Consider the following 16176-nt stretch of genomic DNA (forward strand, 5'->3'; position numbering starts at 1 on the left):
GTGTGTGTGTGTGTGTGTGTGTGTGTGTGTGTGTGTGTGTGTGTGTGTGTACAGAGAGTTTATAGATGGGCTGAATGAAAGCCCATTAAGGCTATGTTCACACTGCAGCTGATTGGGGCAAACGTAAAAATCACATTGAATTCAACTCTGAGCCAATCACCTGAGCCGTAAACATCATGCGTCTAATCACTGGAATTTTCTCTGGAGGAAAACATCATTTTACGAGGTGCCGATTTCGTATGAATTCATATGATGGTTTGTATGGAAGCTTGTTTCCGCCACTGAATACAAAATAAAAAAGGTAATCACGACTTTTTAATCGCACGATTCTTACTACTTTTTCTCGCAATTAAGTTTATATCTCGCAATTGCGAGAGAAAGAAGTCAGGATTGTGAAATAAAAAGTTGCAATTACTTTCAATTCTGATTTTTTTTTCTCTCAATTGTGAGTTTATATCTCGCAATTCTGACTTTTGCATTTATATCACGCAATTCTGAGAAAAAACTTGTATATTAAACTTGTACCTTTTTATGTTTTATTTTTTCCTCAGAATTGGACTTTATAACTTGCAATTGCGAGAAACAAAGTAAGAATTGTGAGAAAAAGTCAGAATTGCGTGATATAAATAACTGCAAAAAATAGTCAAAATTGTGAGATATAAACTCACAATTCTGACTTTTTTCTCTCAACTGCGAGTTTATATCATGCAATTCTGACTTTTTATCTCACAATTGCAAAAAAATTTCAGAATTGCAATTGAGAGAAAAAAGTCATAATTGTCTTAAGTTTATATCTCGCAATTCTGCTTTTATAACTCACAATTGCGACTTTATATGACAAAAATTCAAGTCAAAGTCAAAAGTACGACATGTAAAGTCGCAATTGTGCGAAAAAGTCAGGATTGTGAGATAAAAATTCACAATTACCTTTTTTATTCAGTCTTTTTTTCCTCAGAATTGGACTTTATAACTCGCAATTGCAAGTTTATATCTCACAACTGCAAAAAACAAAGTGAGAATTGCGAGGAAAAAGTCAGAATTGTGAGATATAAACTCGCAATTTGCACTTTTTCTTGCAATTCCTACTTTTTATATTTCACAGTTGCAAGAAACAATGTCAGAATTGCGAGAAAAAGTCAGAATTGTGAGATATAAAGTCGCAATTCTGACTTTTTTTTTAAAAAAAAGTCTGAATTTATAACTCGCAATTGCGACTTTATATCATGCAAATCTGAGGGAAAAAGTCAGAAGTGGCAGATGTAAACTCACAATTGTGAGATATTATCTTTTATTTATTTTTAGTTTGTATGAAAATGTTAGATTTTTTTTTTTTTTTTTTTTTTTTTTTTTTTTAGGGGTGGTTAAGCTCCACCCCTGAACCTCACCGTCAGTGGGGTGTAGGCAGATTATATGAAAATGGGATCATACGAATTAATCATACGGATCATATGCCATCAATTCACCAAAACATAAAATATCTATGAATTGCCATGAGATTGTGTTGGTTTTCTGATGACAGTACATGAAGTCTCAAAGCTAACGACTATGCTGAGTGGTGATGTCGGCATACGAGAAAATCGTTCTCCAAAAAAAGGGGTACTGGCAAAACATCAACTATAATATGATAAAATCTTTGAGATTTAAGTTCTATTTCATCAAAATAAGCTACTAATTTAGGGCCAGATTCACTAAACATGGCAAACTAGCATGAGAGTGCAAAAAAAAAAAAAGTGTATATGGGAGTGGAAAGTTCTGCCCATGATCTACTGATGACATGCAAATGAAAGAACACAGACGCAGCCATAATGTCCAACTCAATCTATCAAGAGCAGTGCAAATTAGCATCTGGTTTAAGACATGCTTTTTTTTTGATCGGTAAATAATGGTGCAAACACCAGTAAGTTGACTAGCGCAAACCTTAGTAAATCACCTTGTGTGATTAATTTAAATACTCTCCGTCCATAAATTTTGCATCTGAAAGGGAAACTCTTACAAATGCATATGCAATAAGGTCAGACGCAAAAATAACTGTGTCCACACCTTTTCAGTGCTAATTTCTCACAGCGTGTCTTTAGTAGTTTTTTAATGCCAAAAGAGGGTTTGCGCTGGTGCAAGCTGTTAGTAAATCTGGCCCTAAGAATGGCTTTTAAAGGAGAAGGATGCCCAGAAAGTGGTGTAATTACAGCACCTACCAGCACGGACCACGTTTACCGGCCAAACCTTATAATCAGGATAGTTTACAACAATTTAACTTGGCATTCATCATAAAATGCTTGATTTACTTTTGCTGTGAAAAAGACAGAGGACAGCCACTGGCTCTATAAACAAAAATGATATTATATTATCATAATCTAAACAATACATAAAAACGTCAGGGTCGTCCTCAGGCTTCAGCAGCGGTGACCGGCGACTGATACGTTCCAGATTTAAAAGGTCAACCTCGCACACACGAAATGGATTTGAGCAGAAAGCTGCTGCGGTGTGAACATAGCCTTTCAGCACAAGTGTGATCTAAACTGAACCGAAATCCAACGGGCATGTAAAAATGATGAAAGTATTAGGCTTGAAGCGGTTTGATAATTTACCGATGACTTCAAGATCCAAGCATGGCTAAAATTCGTTACATTATGAGGAGATTAAGGAAGAGCCCGATATTGCACATTAAAGAGCAGCCTGGAGTCTTTGTGTTTGAGAGCCGCGGAGCTCAGGGAAATAATCCAACCGAGCAAATGAATTCCAGCTCAAAGGAAAACATCAATCAGGCTATTGCAAGAAGATCCAGATAGAAGAAGGCAAATGTTACAAAATCCATGTTGGCGTGTGTCTAAATGTGCATGTTTACATGTAAGCGCGAGAAAATCAAAGAAAACAGACTCGGGAATATCAAGCATGTGCAGAATGAGAGTCACGCTCTGCGTCTTTCCCTTTTTCCTTCCAACCCTTTCTTCTTATCCATTCAATGTGATGAACTAGCTGCAAACTATTTAAGGGGAACATTCGAAGGACTGAGGCAAACCTTTTGTTTTGCCCGCTCAGAGCTTCCTGCATTTCAGGAAGCACACGTCGAGCACTTCAAATTTGTAAAAGGAATTAAACGCCCTTGATGCTGATAACTGTGGGTGAACGTCAGTCTCTGAGTAGTCATAATATCTTTGATATTGAAGATTTCAGCGCATTATTGATACCGATAAATATACTTTCATAATTCAGTTCAATTCACCTTTAGTATTGTAAAACGAGCTCCTGTAATCAGGAATAGCTCTCGAAAGTCTCGTTCCAGTAAAAGCCAAGGCGGTCGCTCATCTCTCTCTCCACTTCCTGTCTAGTTCGGAGAGAGCGAGAGGGAATCTGACAATATACAAAATTGCTTTGTAGCATCCCAGTTCGTGAGAGAGTAAAAACAGCTCACCAGTCCTGTGTGAGAGGACGTTATTCAGAGAGAAAGCCGGAAAGAAACAGAGAAGGACTGAGAGAAAGACAGAGAAAGGAAGTTAAAAGCAGAAAAAGGAAGTTACAAAGCTAGGAAAAGGAGGAAAAGAGAGGCAGATGCGGTGTGGGCAGCTCCTGTGCGGTTTCACTCCATCGTTTCCTGGTGTCTCTGTGACTTCTCCCTCTCTTTCGCTCTTCCCATCTCTCCCTCTCTCTCTCTGTCTGATTCTCGTGAGCTCTTCGAGTCGGAGCTCCACAGTCCAGGGCAGGCAGGCCGAATGGTGACTGGGCGAGGTGGTTTGGCTCTGGATGGACTCTCACAGACGCTCCCTGGTGGGGATCCAGATATAAGGCCCCGACTGCTCCTCGATCACAGTTTTCACCTTGTGATAAACCTCCTCGAAGCTGTCGCCCTCCACGATTGCTGCGATACAGAGAGAAAACAGCATTTTGTCACGTATGTTTGTGGCTAAAATCCCCCTGTGGTGAAAATCAAGTTTTTAATCTTGTTTACGTGTCTGTGTGGTGTTTTTAATATGCTTTAAGACAAATCATGTGCTAATTCATCAGTCAACACCATTGCTTGCTGAGTATAAAAAAGACAAACTTGTAACAAAACAACCTTGTAACAATCACATCAACGTGCCAGCGGGCTTTAGCATATCATTAACAGAAAACTAGCAGCGGAGTCTCGAGAGAAGCCAGGTTATCCCAGTATATTTTTCTGTTGATATGAAAAATCGTGTAGATTTAGCAATATGGCTGGTGTATGATGTACTGTATATTACGATGAGATGTCTTTCTCCACTGACGTTCTGAGTTTGTAAGGAAACTGATTGTTAGAAGGCAGCTGTCTGTTCAGTCACTTTTCACTTAGTTTTGCATCCAGAAAATTTTTAGAATTATGTTTTTTGTTATGGTTGTTTCTCTGACTACACACTCCACGACCCACTCAAAACGGTCTGGCAACTCACTTTTGGGTCGCGCCCACCAGTTGAGTAACTCTGGGTTAAGACATGCATGCTTTTTTGGGGTGGTAAAAAATGGCACAAATACCAGTATACTGACTAATGCAAACCTTATGGCGCTTTTCCACTGTGTGGTACTACTCGGTTCGGATCGCTTTACTTTAGGTTTGCTTTTCCATTGCAGTTAGTACCGCTTCAAAGTGGGTGGGATTATAGACCGATCGCCGCCTCTACTGTCGTGGATCCACTCCTCGGCTACCAGCGAGAGGAACGTCTGCACCTCGTCTACTGACCACGATACAGCCATTTCTTTTTTCAAGTTGCGTTTTGCAAACAAATGATACTGCGGTGACTGTTACTGACTATTTAATTCTAGCTGGTTTGGTGTCAAATCCAATGATTCTGGTAGTGACGATTCTCTCTGATCAATCAGTGATCTGCAGTGTCTGGTTCTGTCACATTTAGTATCGGTACGGCTCGCTTGGAACCTCAACCGAGGTGGTACTATTTAAGCAAGCCGCACCGTTCCGTACCGAGCCATACCATGCAGTGGAAAAGCGTCATTAGTGAATCACGTTGCATGGATTAAATACTCTCCATCCATAAATTTAGCGGTCTGATAGGGAAACTCCTACAAATGCATATGCAATAATGTCAGCCACACATCTTTGTCCACGCCTTTCCAATAGCCGGGTTTCCATTACAGATTTGCACAAAACTTTTGCGATATTTTCTAAATGTCAAAAGAAATGTATCCTGTTTTCATTGCAGTTTTGCAAAATATTCCTTTTTCGAATTGCCTGAAAAACCACCTAATGTGAGTGTAAAAAGAGTTTTGGCAAAATTGACGTGTTTCCACTGGCCGTATTTTCAATTCGCAATTTCAATTTGCGCAATTTGAAGCGTAATGGAAACGCAGCTATTGCTAATTTCTCACAGTGTGTTTTTAGTAAATCCTGACAAAAGAGAGTTTGCACTGACACAAGCTATTAGTAAATCTGGCCAACTGTGTCATGTGTAAATAAATGACAAATTAATAACACCCATCCGTCTCAAAATTCTACACAAGTTCCTTTATTAAATATTTTGGCTAATTCAATCAAGCCTTCAGCTTGTAGCATTCCCAATTCCCAGATTTTACCCCAAATCAGTGTAAAGCAAGCAGATTCAGTGTGGCCTAGTAGTTAATAAATGTGTTTTCTTCCAGGACACTAGAGGGCGTTGCATTAAAATGTCTTACCAGAGAAGCACTCCAGGAAATCTTGCTCCAGTTTAATAGCACGGTCCATACCTTTCCTGGCTTGTTCCTCAGTTAAACGTGTGTTGATCTCTCTGGATAATACAGCAGAGACACCATCAGTTGTCAGTCTAAATTTACGGCTAGGCACAATTTTGAGTTCATGTTGACTTGAAGTAAGCAGTTACGTACAGGACGTTCTCCAGTGATTTGGGCCGTACGAAGATGGCGATTGGGTGAAGCTGTGCAGCCTGTAGCCTACGAACTGCATTAGCAGACACATCCAGAATACAGTGCTTTCCCTGCTGCTCACAAACACACAAAAATAGACACGCATATTAAGATGTGCGAAAGTGATACACGAGTTCATTGTTTTGTCCAAAACTCTGATCTAACCTGTTCCGCCACCTCTCGGACGCTCTGAACGCTGGTTCCGTACAGGTGGCTGTTGTACTGGCCCGCCTCAATGAAACGATGGTTCTGAATGTCTTTCTCCATCTGTTCCCGCGACGACACAAAATGGTAGTCCCGCCCATCCACCTCATACTCCCGCTTGGGTCGTGTCGTATCTGAGAAAGAGCGATGACATCATCTCATGACTATGATATCAGTTACACTTAATGGCAGCATGTGACAGGTGTGTTGAAAATGGCTGTTTACTGCTTATCGTAAGCTGTGACACGCTACCAGGGTTTGATATTAACAACCGCCAACCCGCCAAATGAGGGTGTATTTCAGCAGTGACCTGTAACACAGTCGCTCCGACTAGCAACTTTGGCAGGTTGAATTTTATTTATAATATATATACGTTTTTCAATTGTTGTTTTTTTTAAAAGGCATCTGAAATAATAAACTAAGGGTGTGTCTCAATCAGTTCCCTAGCTCCCGAGCTCGTGAATCAGTATATCGTGTATACGAATTCGGGCACTGATAAAGACAGTAAAAGGTGCTGGTTCACTACACATTGGGACACTTATGACTCTATTTCCGGCGACGTGACAACGTCCTCATTGTACAACATCACTACTGGTATTTATGAACAACAACAGAGCTGATATTTTCTGACATTACTTGTAATGTTATTTAAAGTACATTGTGATTAATTATTTGCTTGTTACATATACATGCAACATTTCAGCCGTGAATAAATTATAAACGTTAGCTAGATTATGTTCATTAGCTGTCTAGCGATGTATGTTTATGCTGAAATATAATAAAATAACGGTTTGTATTTTAAAAAACATCTATCGCGTATCGTTATGTGTAGTGAGTTGGCTCACGTGATTCAAGTTTCACGCTTCAGAACTTCCGTTAAGGGAGCATAGTGAGCATCGATGCTCCCTGGTTTTCACGGTGCATTGTGGGACTTTTCAGGGAGCGAACGTTTCAGTGCCCTGGAAGGATTCTGCGATTGAGACAGCCCTTAAAATGGCTGACTCCCTGGTCAGTGCCCTGACTACTGAACTAGGGAGCTGATTGAGACATAGGGCAAGTTTAAAGCTAAGTATCAATTTTTCGATACATACAGAACTAAATTGAGTTCTTTTTCGCTGCTTATTATGCTTAAACAGTCAAATACATACAAAATAATGTAAAAATGCTGGTCTTGGTGAGTATTCATGTAAACACTCAGTTATGTTTAAAAGAAAACGCATGTGTAACAGTATAATGGATCCGTGCATCAGGCCTTAAAGTGACAGCAGCCTAATATACCTGCTGCCAAATTATGAGATAATATTAAATATATCTATATGGCAGTTTTTCTCCATGTTATTGATGTCAATATTGTGGCTAATGAAAATGCTGAGTGGCTAGCAACTTTGAAAAACCACTAACCACAGGGGCTGGTGAGCAAAAAAGTTAATGTCAAGCTCTGCATGCTACCAATATAAAGTTTAGGGTAAGATAAATAAAGAGATTAACACTTTTATTCAGCTAAGATGCATTTAATTGATCAACGGTAACAGGTTTTTTACTGTATATTCATCAAAGAATCCTGAAAAAATGTATCAATACAATAAAGTACAATACAATGTTTATATAGCACATTTAAAAAAGTTGACCAAAGCATTGTACAATAAAAAAAAAAGCATATATATATGCAAAACAAACATAAAAATGCACTCACAAATAAAGAGAGACTTCATGAAAATAGTTGAGTTTTAAAAAGTAAGTAGATGGGGCGTTTCTAATATAAATCGGGGGCTTTTCCAGAACTTGAGACTGGTAAATGCAAACGCACTGTCACCTCTGTATTTAGGTCTGGATCCTTTGCGCCCTGTGCTCGTGGAAATTGCCAAAAACGCCATTTTTGAGAGAGCGCTTGGCACTTTTGTGAGCAATATGCATCTGAGCGTGACAGCAGAGTTGAGGAATACTTACGGGGGACACAAGAGCCAAACTTGTCTGGGAACTCAGACAGCAGGTCATCATTCACTCTGTCCTTCACCGGGCCCAGAATAATGATCGGCCTCGCGTAGTGCACTAAACAGGATGAGAGATGAGAGAGAGACTCTACGAATACATACACTAGAACACAAAGCAAATGGAAGTGAGGAGAAAGAACAATATGACATAAGCTAGAAACTCCGTGGCTCAGTTCCCAACCCTAGTGAGCTGCCTACAAAGACAGCATTTTTAGGCGCCATAGGTGTGCTTCCCACACAAAAACTGTAGGCAGCAAAATGATGCTTAGAAAATGCTTAATTTTGCTCAAATTCTAAAGGAAAAACATCCACAGAACTGCAGCACATGCCTGTCAATTTTCCATCTGTCTCAAGCCATGAATAAGTATGGTTTTCAGGGGGATTTCCCTCTATTAAAATCATCACCCCTTTCTTCCCGATGGCCCTGATAGTATGCAGCAACAATACGCTTTATACAGAATTTGGAATACTGTGATGATTATAAAAGAAATGTATGTCAAGCTCACTGTTTGCGTTGATGATAAGGCTGACAAGCTTTTTTTTTTTTAAATTATTCAGCACTAAAAAGCAGAAGTGTAAAGAGTACCTGAAAAGAAAACCATTCTTAAGTAAAAGTGGAGATACCTTGTTGAGATACCTATGACTTGAGTAAAAGACTTATACTTCACTTGACTCGTACGCCTATCTCTTGCCACAAGTAACAAACCATGTAAATATCTTTGTATTCTTTCATGCTAGTGTTGTACAAATGAGGGTACTTTCTACCGTCTTCACACAATCTCTCATCTATATACAGTGGGGATTGAAAGTTTGGGAACCCCTTTCAGAATCTGTGAAAATGCGAAAATTTTTAACAAAACAAGAGAGATCATACAAAATGCATGGTTTTTTTTTATTTAGTACTGTCCTGAGTAAGATATTTTACATAAAAGATGTTTACATATAGTCCACAAGACAAAAAAATAGCTGAATTTATTAAAATAACCCCATTCAAAAGTTTGTGAACCATTGATTCTCAATACTGTGTGTGGTTACCTGATGATCCACGACTGTTTTTTTGTTTTGTGATGGTTGTTCATGAGTCTCTTGTTTGTCCTGAGCAGTTAAACTGAGCTCTGTTCTTCAGAAAAATCCTCCAGGTCCTACAAATTCTTCAGTTTTCAAGCATTTTTGCATATTTGAACCCTTTCCAGCAGTGACTGAATGATTTTGAGATCCGTCTTTTCACACTGAGGACAACTGAGGGACTCAAACTCAACTGTTAAAAAAAAGGTTCAAACATTCACTGATGCTCCAGAAGGAAACACGATGCATTAAGAGCCGGGGGGTGAAAACTTTTGCATTCAAATATCAAGGTAAATTGTACTTAATTTTTCTTCTGGGAAACATGCAATTATCTTCTGTTGCTTCTGATAGGCAGTACTAAATGAAAAAAAATTATATTTCAACAAAATAAGAAAAATGTGGACATCTTCGTCCTGTTCAAAAGTTTTCACCCCCCAGATCTTATTGCATCGTGTTTCCTTCTGGAGCATCAGTGAATGTTTAAACCCTTTTTTAACAGTTGAGTTTGAGTCCCTTAGTTGTCCTCAGTGTGAAGAGACGGATCTCAAAATCATTCAGTCACTGCTGGAAAGGGTTCAAATATGCAAAATATGCTGGAAAACTGAAGAATTTGCAGGACCTGGAGGATTTTTCTAAAGAACAGAGCTCAGTTTAACTGCTCAGGACAAACAAGAGACTCATGAACAACCATCACAAAACATAAAAACAGTCATGGATCATCAGTTAACCACACACAGTATTAAGATCGAAGGGTTCCCAAACTTTTGAACGGGCTTATTTTAATAAATTCACCTTTTTTTTGTCTGGTGGACTATATGTAAACATCTTTTATGTAAAATATCTTACTCAGGACAGTACTAAACAAAAAATAACATGCATTTTGTATGATCTCTCTTCTTTGGTTAAAAATGTTCAAATTTTCACAGATTCTGAAAGGGGTTCCCAAACTTTCGATGCCCACTGTAGGCCTCCATTGGCACTGTAGCTCGCATGCGTTCCGGTATGGTGAGAAATCGATTCCCCCCAGGAATCGGGTCTCCTTTAGGACCCCGAGTGATCCATTGGTTCAAAAGATTTTAATGGGTAATCATAATTTATATAGTTTATATAGTTTTGAAATGTGTTATAATGACCATTAATGTCTTTTAAAATCCGGCGGTGTGCATACATTACGCGCATACTCTTCTGATGAAGAAATTCACATCACGCGCACTGTACGCTGACCATCGCGTACACGTAAAAAGTGAAGTATACTTTGGCCTTTAGAGTATCTGATTTTAACAGAACTTAAGTATTGTACTCGTACTGAATGTAGGCTCAAAGATGCAGCAGTCCTCATCAAGACATCAGTGAATAATAAGAAATAGTATTTTTTTCGAATTGAAATAAAACTGAACACCTCAATATTGCAATAAATCAAGGTCGACAAAACTTCATCTCAAATGCCTACAGATATTCAAAACTCAAAACTAAGTCTCGGTTAACTTGGACATTTTTTTTTTTGAGAGATTCGCCTAGCAACTTTCTTAAAAAGAAAAAAAACAACCTTTCAGTAAACAAAAACTATATGGAGTGAATGCAGCACATGTCCTCATCTCATATATGAAACACCTGTGATTCACAACTACCTGCTAATGCACTCACATATGTCTAAAGTAGCCTTGTTGACAAGTTTGGGTGAGTAAGGGCAAAACGCACAAGATATAGTACCTTCAATGTCCTGTAGATGGCGATATCGCTTCTTTTGTAGCAGAAATTGCTGCAAAAAAAGTTTGGTGCCATGCAAAATGTAATGAGTAATTGCATTACTCATTACAAATGTACTGGAGTAAATAGTACATATAATTAATCAAAAATGTAGTCAAGTATAGACTAAAAGTTGCTGATACTCAAAATACAGAGTAGCCAAAAAAGATATTTAAGTACAGTAATTACATTTACTCAAATACTTTATACCACAGCTGAAAAGTATCTATAACAATAGTTACATCCAGAAATATCTGACTTCACATCAATAGTCAAACTATTCAAATTAACTCGAAGTGTCAGTTCAGTGCACTTTATGTGCGGAGGGCTATTTGCGCGGTTACTGTCTATATATGTAGCATTTGAATTGAGTCACATACAGTATGAAGCTTTTATTTCATTTAGGATGCTGCCTGCGTAGACTGTAGAAAACAAGGTATCTCACTAGGGTTTGTATCAGAGCCAGCGTATAAATGACAACATATGGTGACTCAGTTGAGTTATCCAACCTTCCACTTGTGCGACTGTCTCGTAACTCCGTACGGGCTCTTCCCTTCCTGAAAGAGAACAAACACACATATATCATTTTCTGTTTGCAATACATTCAACAGCAAAACATGAAATTCTTTATCAGTATTCAGGGCTGCACTGTGCAGTCTATGAACAAAAAGAGGGTTGTAACTCACCCTGTGAACCTGTACTGTCTCGACTTCGGTCCTATCAAAGGGAAAATATATAGTACAATGCTTATCAAATTGTAATAGACTGTTTCAAACATTAATTTAGATGTAAAATCCAGTTATTGCAGCATTTGTCCTGACCTAAAGAGGTGAATAGGCAATAATAATGTAAGTCTAAAGGCTTTTGTGTGCGTCTGGGAAACCTAGATTGACATAAACCAGGAACAGTAACATGAGTATGTAGACGTTTTCACTGTGCAAGTCTTTTTTTTTGTCCGCAAATGTCATTTTAGGAGCTCTATATATGAATACCACCACAATGCCATAATTGCAAGTGGGAAACCTTTTTTTTTTTTATTCTAAAATACACAGGTAAAACATCATTCACGCTTAATGCACACCATTTGCCGTTCATTGTGTTTGCATTAGTGCTGAAAAGCTACCTGTCTTTCTGAAAGTGAAAGAGAGGAAAAAGATATGAAATATTAACTTCCCGGGAATACAGAAGAGAACAGCAGTCTGCATGTGTGTAGTGATCAGTATCTACAAGCAGCACGAGCTCACAATGCCCAGGAGTTTCAATGCTTTCATAAAACAACTCCTTGATAGACTCCCATGGGCTGCAAACATACACCACTGCTAGCCTAAACCTATCACAACTGATTATAGAGAGGAAAACAAATCTCATAGGAGAAGAGCCAAATGTTTTTGGAGTAATTTAAAGAAAAATGGGTGAATGGGATGAACTGCAAACAGCTGTTTGTGTTTTAGCATGGAGCTTACCCTTTCTTTTGACTTCAACCGCGACCACTCTTTTCTCTCAACCCTGGAAGAGAGATTGCTTGAATGAATGACACAAGATAAATAAAAACAGAGAAAAAACACTGAGGGGGGGAGTTCACTAAGAAGGAATTGTGGCCATTTGATGATGTTGTTTATTCCCACATGCACATGCAATTATAATGCGTGCAAACATCCCCCAAAAAACGCAATTCCCTAACTTGAAGGAGAGCTAGATTTTTGATAATGCAGCAGACTACCACAATCTGTAGTACTTTATTGAGATCAAAAAGATGATATTTGGGAAAAAAACAACACTCTTGCTTGCTTAACAATATAATATTGAAAAATACTTTTTGCAAAAAAAATAAATAATAATAATTAAAAAAAAATCTGTGATTAATATTGTGATTAATCGCACCTAATATTAAACATTTAAATATATTTTTTATTGTAAAAATTGTACATTTAATCATCAAATTACTGTAGAAACAACAGGTAGGAAATATACTGAAATTGAATAAAGTTATCAAACACTGCAGTCTTCACTGCATAAATTATAAATGAAATATAGTTAATCCTTATTAAAGCTACAAAAGTTATTCAGTCAAGAGCAGTGAGTGATTTTCTCTTTGCCTTTTGTTCTTTGATTATCATTAATGACAGCAGCAGGTTTATTAGGCTGCTGTCACTTTAAGATCTGACGCACATGATGCAGATCTGACTCTTTACAGTCATTTAAGACTTAATTTAACTCATTTAAGCCGAGGATACTCCACAAAGTGGGCATTTTGCCATACTTTTGTGAGTTTTGGTTCGTTCAAGAGTGAAAGAGATCCCAATGTGGCTGGCGCGCTGTCTGAAACCGCTTTCTGCGCACATGAGTCGTGTGTGTCTGTCACAGATTCACAGACAGCGCAACAGTACAGATTTAAGTTCTTTTTTTTTTTTTGTCTTATCGTGCTTGAATGGTTTAATAGCACTTGAATGAATGGTAGCGTGATCATATAATGTAACTCTAGCTAAAGGATGACGGGAAAAATGGATGCTGCATTAATTGGGTTCAATATTTTTAATGCGTTAAACTGCAAAAATGAATCGCATGCATTAACGTGTTAATTTTGACAGCCCTAGTCACAATATGAGGTAAATCTGGTCCTGGTTACAAAGATGTCTATTTCATTTAAATGCTGTTCTCTTAAACTTCCTATTCATCAAAGAATCCTGAAAAAAAAATCATGGTTTCCACAAAAAAATAAGCAACTGTTTTCAACATTAATAATAAGAGATGTTTCTTGAGCAAATCAGCATATCAGAATGCTTTCTGAAGGATCATGTGACACCGAAGACTGAAGTAATGATGCTGAAAATTCAGCTTTGATCACAGAAATAAATTAAGAGACTTTTTTCAAAAATCTTACCAACTCTAAGTCTATATCTTAATCTAAGGGAGGAGTGAAAATGATTGTTATTTACATTTCACGTGTTGTTGATAGAGCTTCAGTTAAGTATTTATCCCAAACCTTTCTTTTTAAATGACTACAGAGAGATGTTTGGGTTTGGGTTAAGCGCAGATAAATGCTTCTAGAGCACATCCTTGTAACAGTGTGTTAGAATGAAAGAGTGAAAAGCTAAAAAGACCCTTTAAGCTGTTTGTATATTATTTTGTTCAAGGACAACAGAGGAGATAAAACAAGAGAAAGCAGCGACACACACACACACACACACACACACACACACACACACACACACACCTCCTCTTGCTGGGGATGAAGCCGACCTCCTCCTCATCCCCCTGTGGGCTGACTCTGCAGGCCTGCCACCACTCCTCATCTCCACAGTCCAAAACATGCAGCACATCTCCAAACTTAAAGCCCACGGCCTGACTCAGGAAACCACAGTCTGCTGTCTTATCATAGTCAAACAGAGCCCTGCCAAACGAGAGAGAGAGAGAGCATAAGTCATGGGAAAAAGAGAGGATAAAGGAGGACAGTTAGAGACAAGGACTGAAAAAGAACAACATCAAAGGAAAAGCATGGAATTGGGTTGAAATTAAGCAACACAGGCTTTTTTCAGTTTTATTCTTCGGCTATGTTCAGAATGGAACACTAGCCTTCTGATTTCTTTCTGCATACTGAGCAGCATTGACTATTTTACAAATAGTACGTTAAACAGCATGCAGCGATAAACATTTGAAACGATAGAATGTTACACTGCTCAAATGTGATCCCTTTACATTGCAACTCAAATACTTAAATATTAAAATCGCAGTATATATACAGTAATATCCGGTTCATTTGTCACACTGGAGATGGAAGGTGAAGTTGAGTGCAGTGGATTATGGGATACAATTACACAGTGTGTTCAGCTTGTATACTGAGCATTTTAGCAAATGTAGCAGGTCATCTGGTAATTCCACCCTTGTGAAAAACAAGTGCACTTAATTATATTGAATGTGCATTTGTGGTGTTATTCAAATCTTGAAAGCATACTTAAAGAGAGTACACTTCAATGACTTTCTTAACACATTTAAGTACACTTTAAAAAAAATGCACTTTGTAATGATGTCAAATTGAAAGATTCACTTTAAAGTACATTTTAAATCATAATGTTTTATAATCTGTTGTTGTGCTTTAAAGAAGCACACTTATTTTGATGTGCTGACTAACATACTAAAGCACACGTAAAGTACTTGTTTATAATTTCAACTTTAGTGTCAATTTTACATTTTTAATAATCAATATTACATTTAAAGTTAATATATTTTAAATGCACTTAATTGCAACTTCATCATTGTAAATGTGCAATTACAAATATATTTAAACGTTTGACATACGAGTTTCAACAGAAATGACATTAAAGTATATTTAAGTTTACCATAAATGCGTATCAGTGCATTCAGCAGTATCTTTAACCATATTTCAAAGACAATAGAATTAATTATGAAATTACATATAAATATGTAATAAAGTCCTACTGAATGGGGGTGAAAAAGGATAACTGCATTTAATATAAATAATTTTATGTAAATAATGTAAAAAAAAAGTGTAATACATTTTAGTATGACAGGAGCATGACAGTATTCTGTTCTGAACAATAGTATAGTGGAAAAGGACAGGAAATGATGCAGAGAAGGGGAGGGTAATGGATTTGTAAATACTGTAAGACAGATTTATATATGCGACTCCTACATTAGTGTGTATACAATTTGAAGTTGTGGTGTGTGTGTTGCATGTTTACCTGATATAAAATCCTCGTTTGGGGTTACTTCGTAATGTAGTTGTACCAGAGCCCATACTGCTGTTCATCAACTGCTCTCTGAGGTCATGAATCTTAGCTTCAAATCGACTGTACTCTGCACAAACAAACACAACTGTTATACGGTGGTGGGGGGTGGGTGCTTAACAGTTCAGAGGGGGTGCTAAGAATTTTATTTTTAAGTGTATCAAAATTCAATCTTCTGCATTTATTGCATTTTATTTAATTTTCCTTTTACCTTAAAACTATACAATTACAAGGTCACATTATTAAGCATGTGTTATCAATTTTGTTGAACATCTTTATTATTACTTTATCAGCTCTTTGAATCAATAACGGTGCCGACTGACAGTCCCATAGACTTATAGGCATCTATGTATTTATTATGTCTATACAGTCCCACCTACTGGCTGGAACAGATAATGAGGGCTTTAAAAATGAGATGAGCTAAAAGAATGAACGTGTTTGTGCTTTTAAAAATGCAAATAAAACGGAAAAGAGCGCAGGGTGTCAAAACATGTTTTTTAAGGTTGAACTTTTAATGATGCAGCGATTTAAAACACGCTGCGAGAAACTGAAAAAGCAGA

General features: G+C 37.6%; 1 protein-coding gene across 6 annotated transcripts in view; it reads right to left on the bottom strand.

The window, feature by feature from the left end:
- Nucleotides 1–1609: 1609 nt before the first annotated feature.
- LOC125267810 (disks large homolog 4) overlaps nucleotides 1610–16176 on the bottom strand; it is a 200152-nt gene continuing 185585 nt past the window's right edge. For all 6 annotated transcript variants that reach the window (XM_048189782.1, XM_048189784.1, XM_048189780.1 and 3 more), the window contains 10 exons: nucleotides 15572–15686; nucleotides 14086–14262; nucleotides 12335–12377; nucleotides 11558–11588; nucleotides 11381–11428; nucleotides 8017–8118; nucleotides 6031–6203; nucleotides 5827–5939; nucleotides 5638–5729; nucleotides 1610–3853 (listed from right to left, as the gene is read on the bottom strand). In XM_048189782.1, coding sequence (XP_048045739.1) covers nucleotides 3747–3853; nucleotides 5638–5729; nucleotides 5827–5939; nucleotides 6031–6203; nucleotides 8017–8118; nucleotides 11381–11428; nucleotides 11558–11588; nucleotides 12335–12377; nucleotides 14086–14262; nucleotides 15572–15686 — 1001 coding nt within the window. In that variant the 3' untranslated portion in view covers nucleotides 1610–3746. The remainder of the gene's footprint in view (nucleotides 3854–5637; nucleotides 5730–5826; nucleotides 5940–6030; nucleotides 6204–8016; nucleotides 8119–11380; nucleotides 11429–11557; nucleotides 11589–12334; nucleotides 12378–14085; nucleotides 14263–15571; nucleotides 15687–16176) is intronic.

Source organism: Megalobrama amblycephala, linkage group LG4, assembly GCF_018812025.1.
Source record: "Megalobrama amblycephala isolate DHTTF-2021 linkage group LG4, ASM1881202v1, whole genome shotgun sequence".
In the NCBI taxonomy this organism is placed as follows: Eukaryota; Metazoa; Chordata; class Actinopteri; order Cypriniformes; family Xenocyprididae; genus Megalobrama; species Megalobrama amblycephala.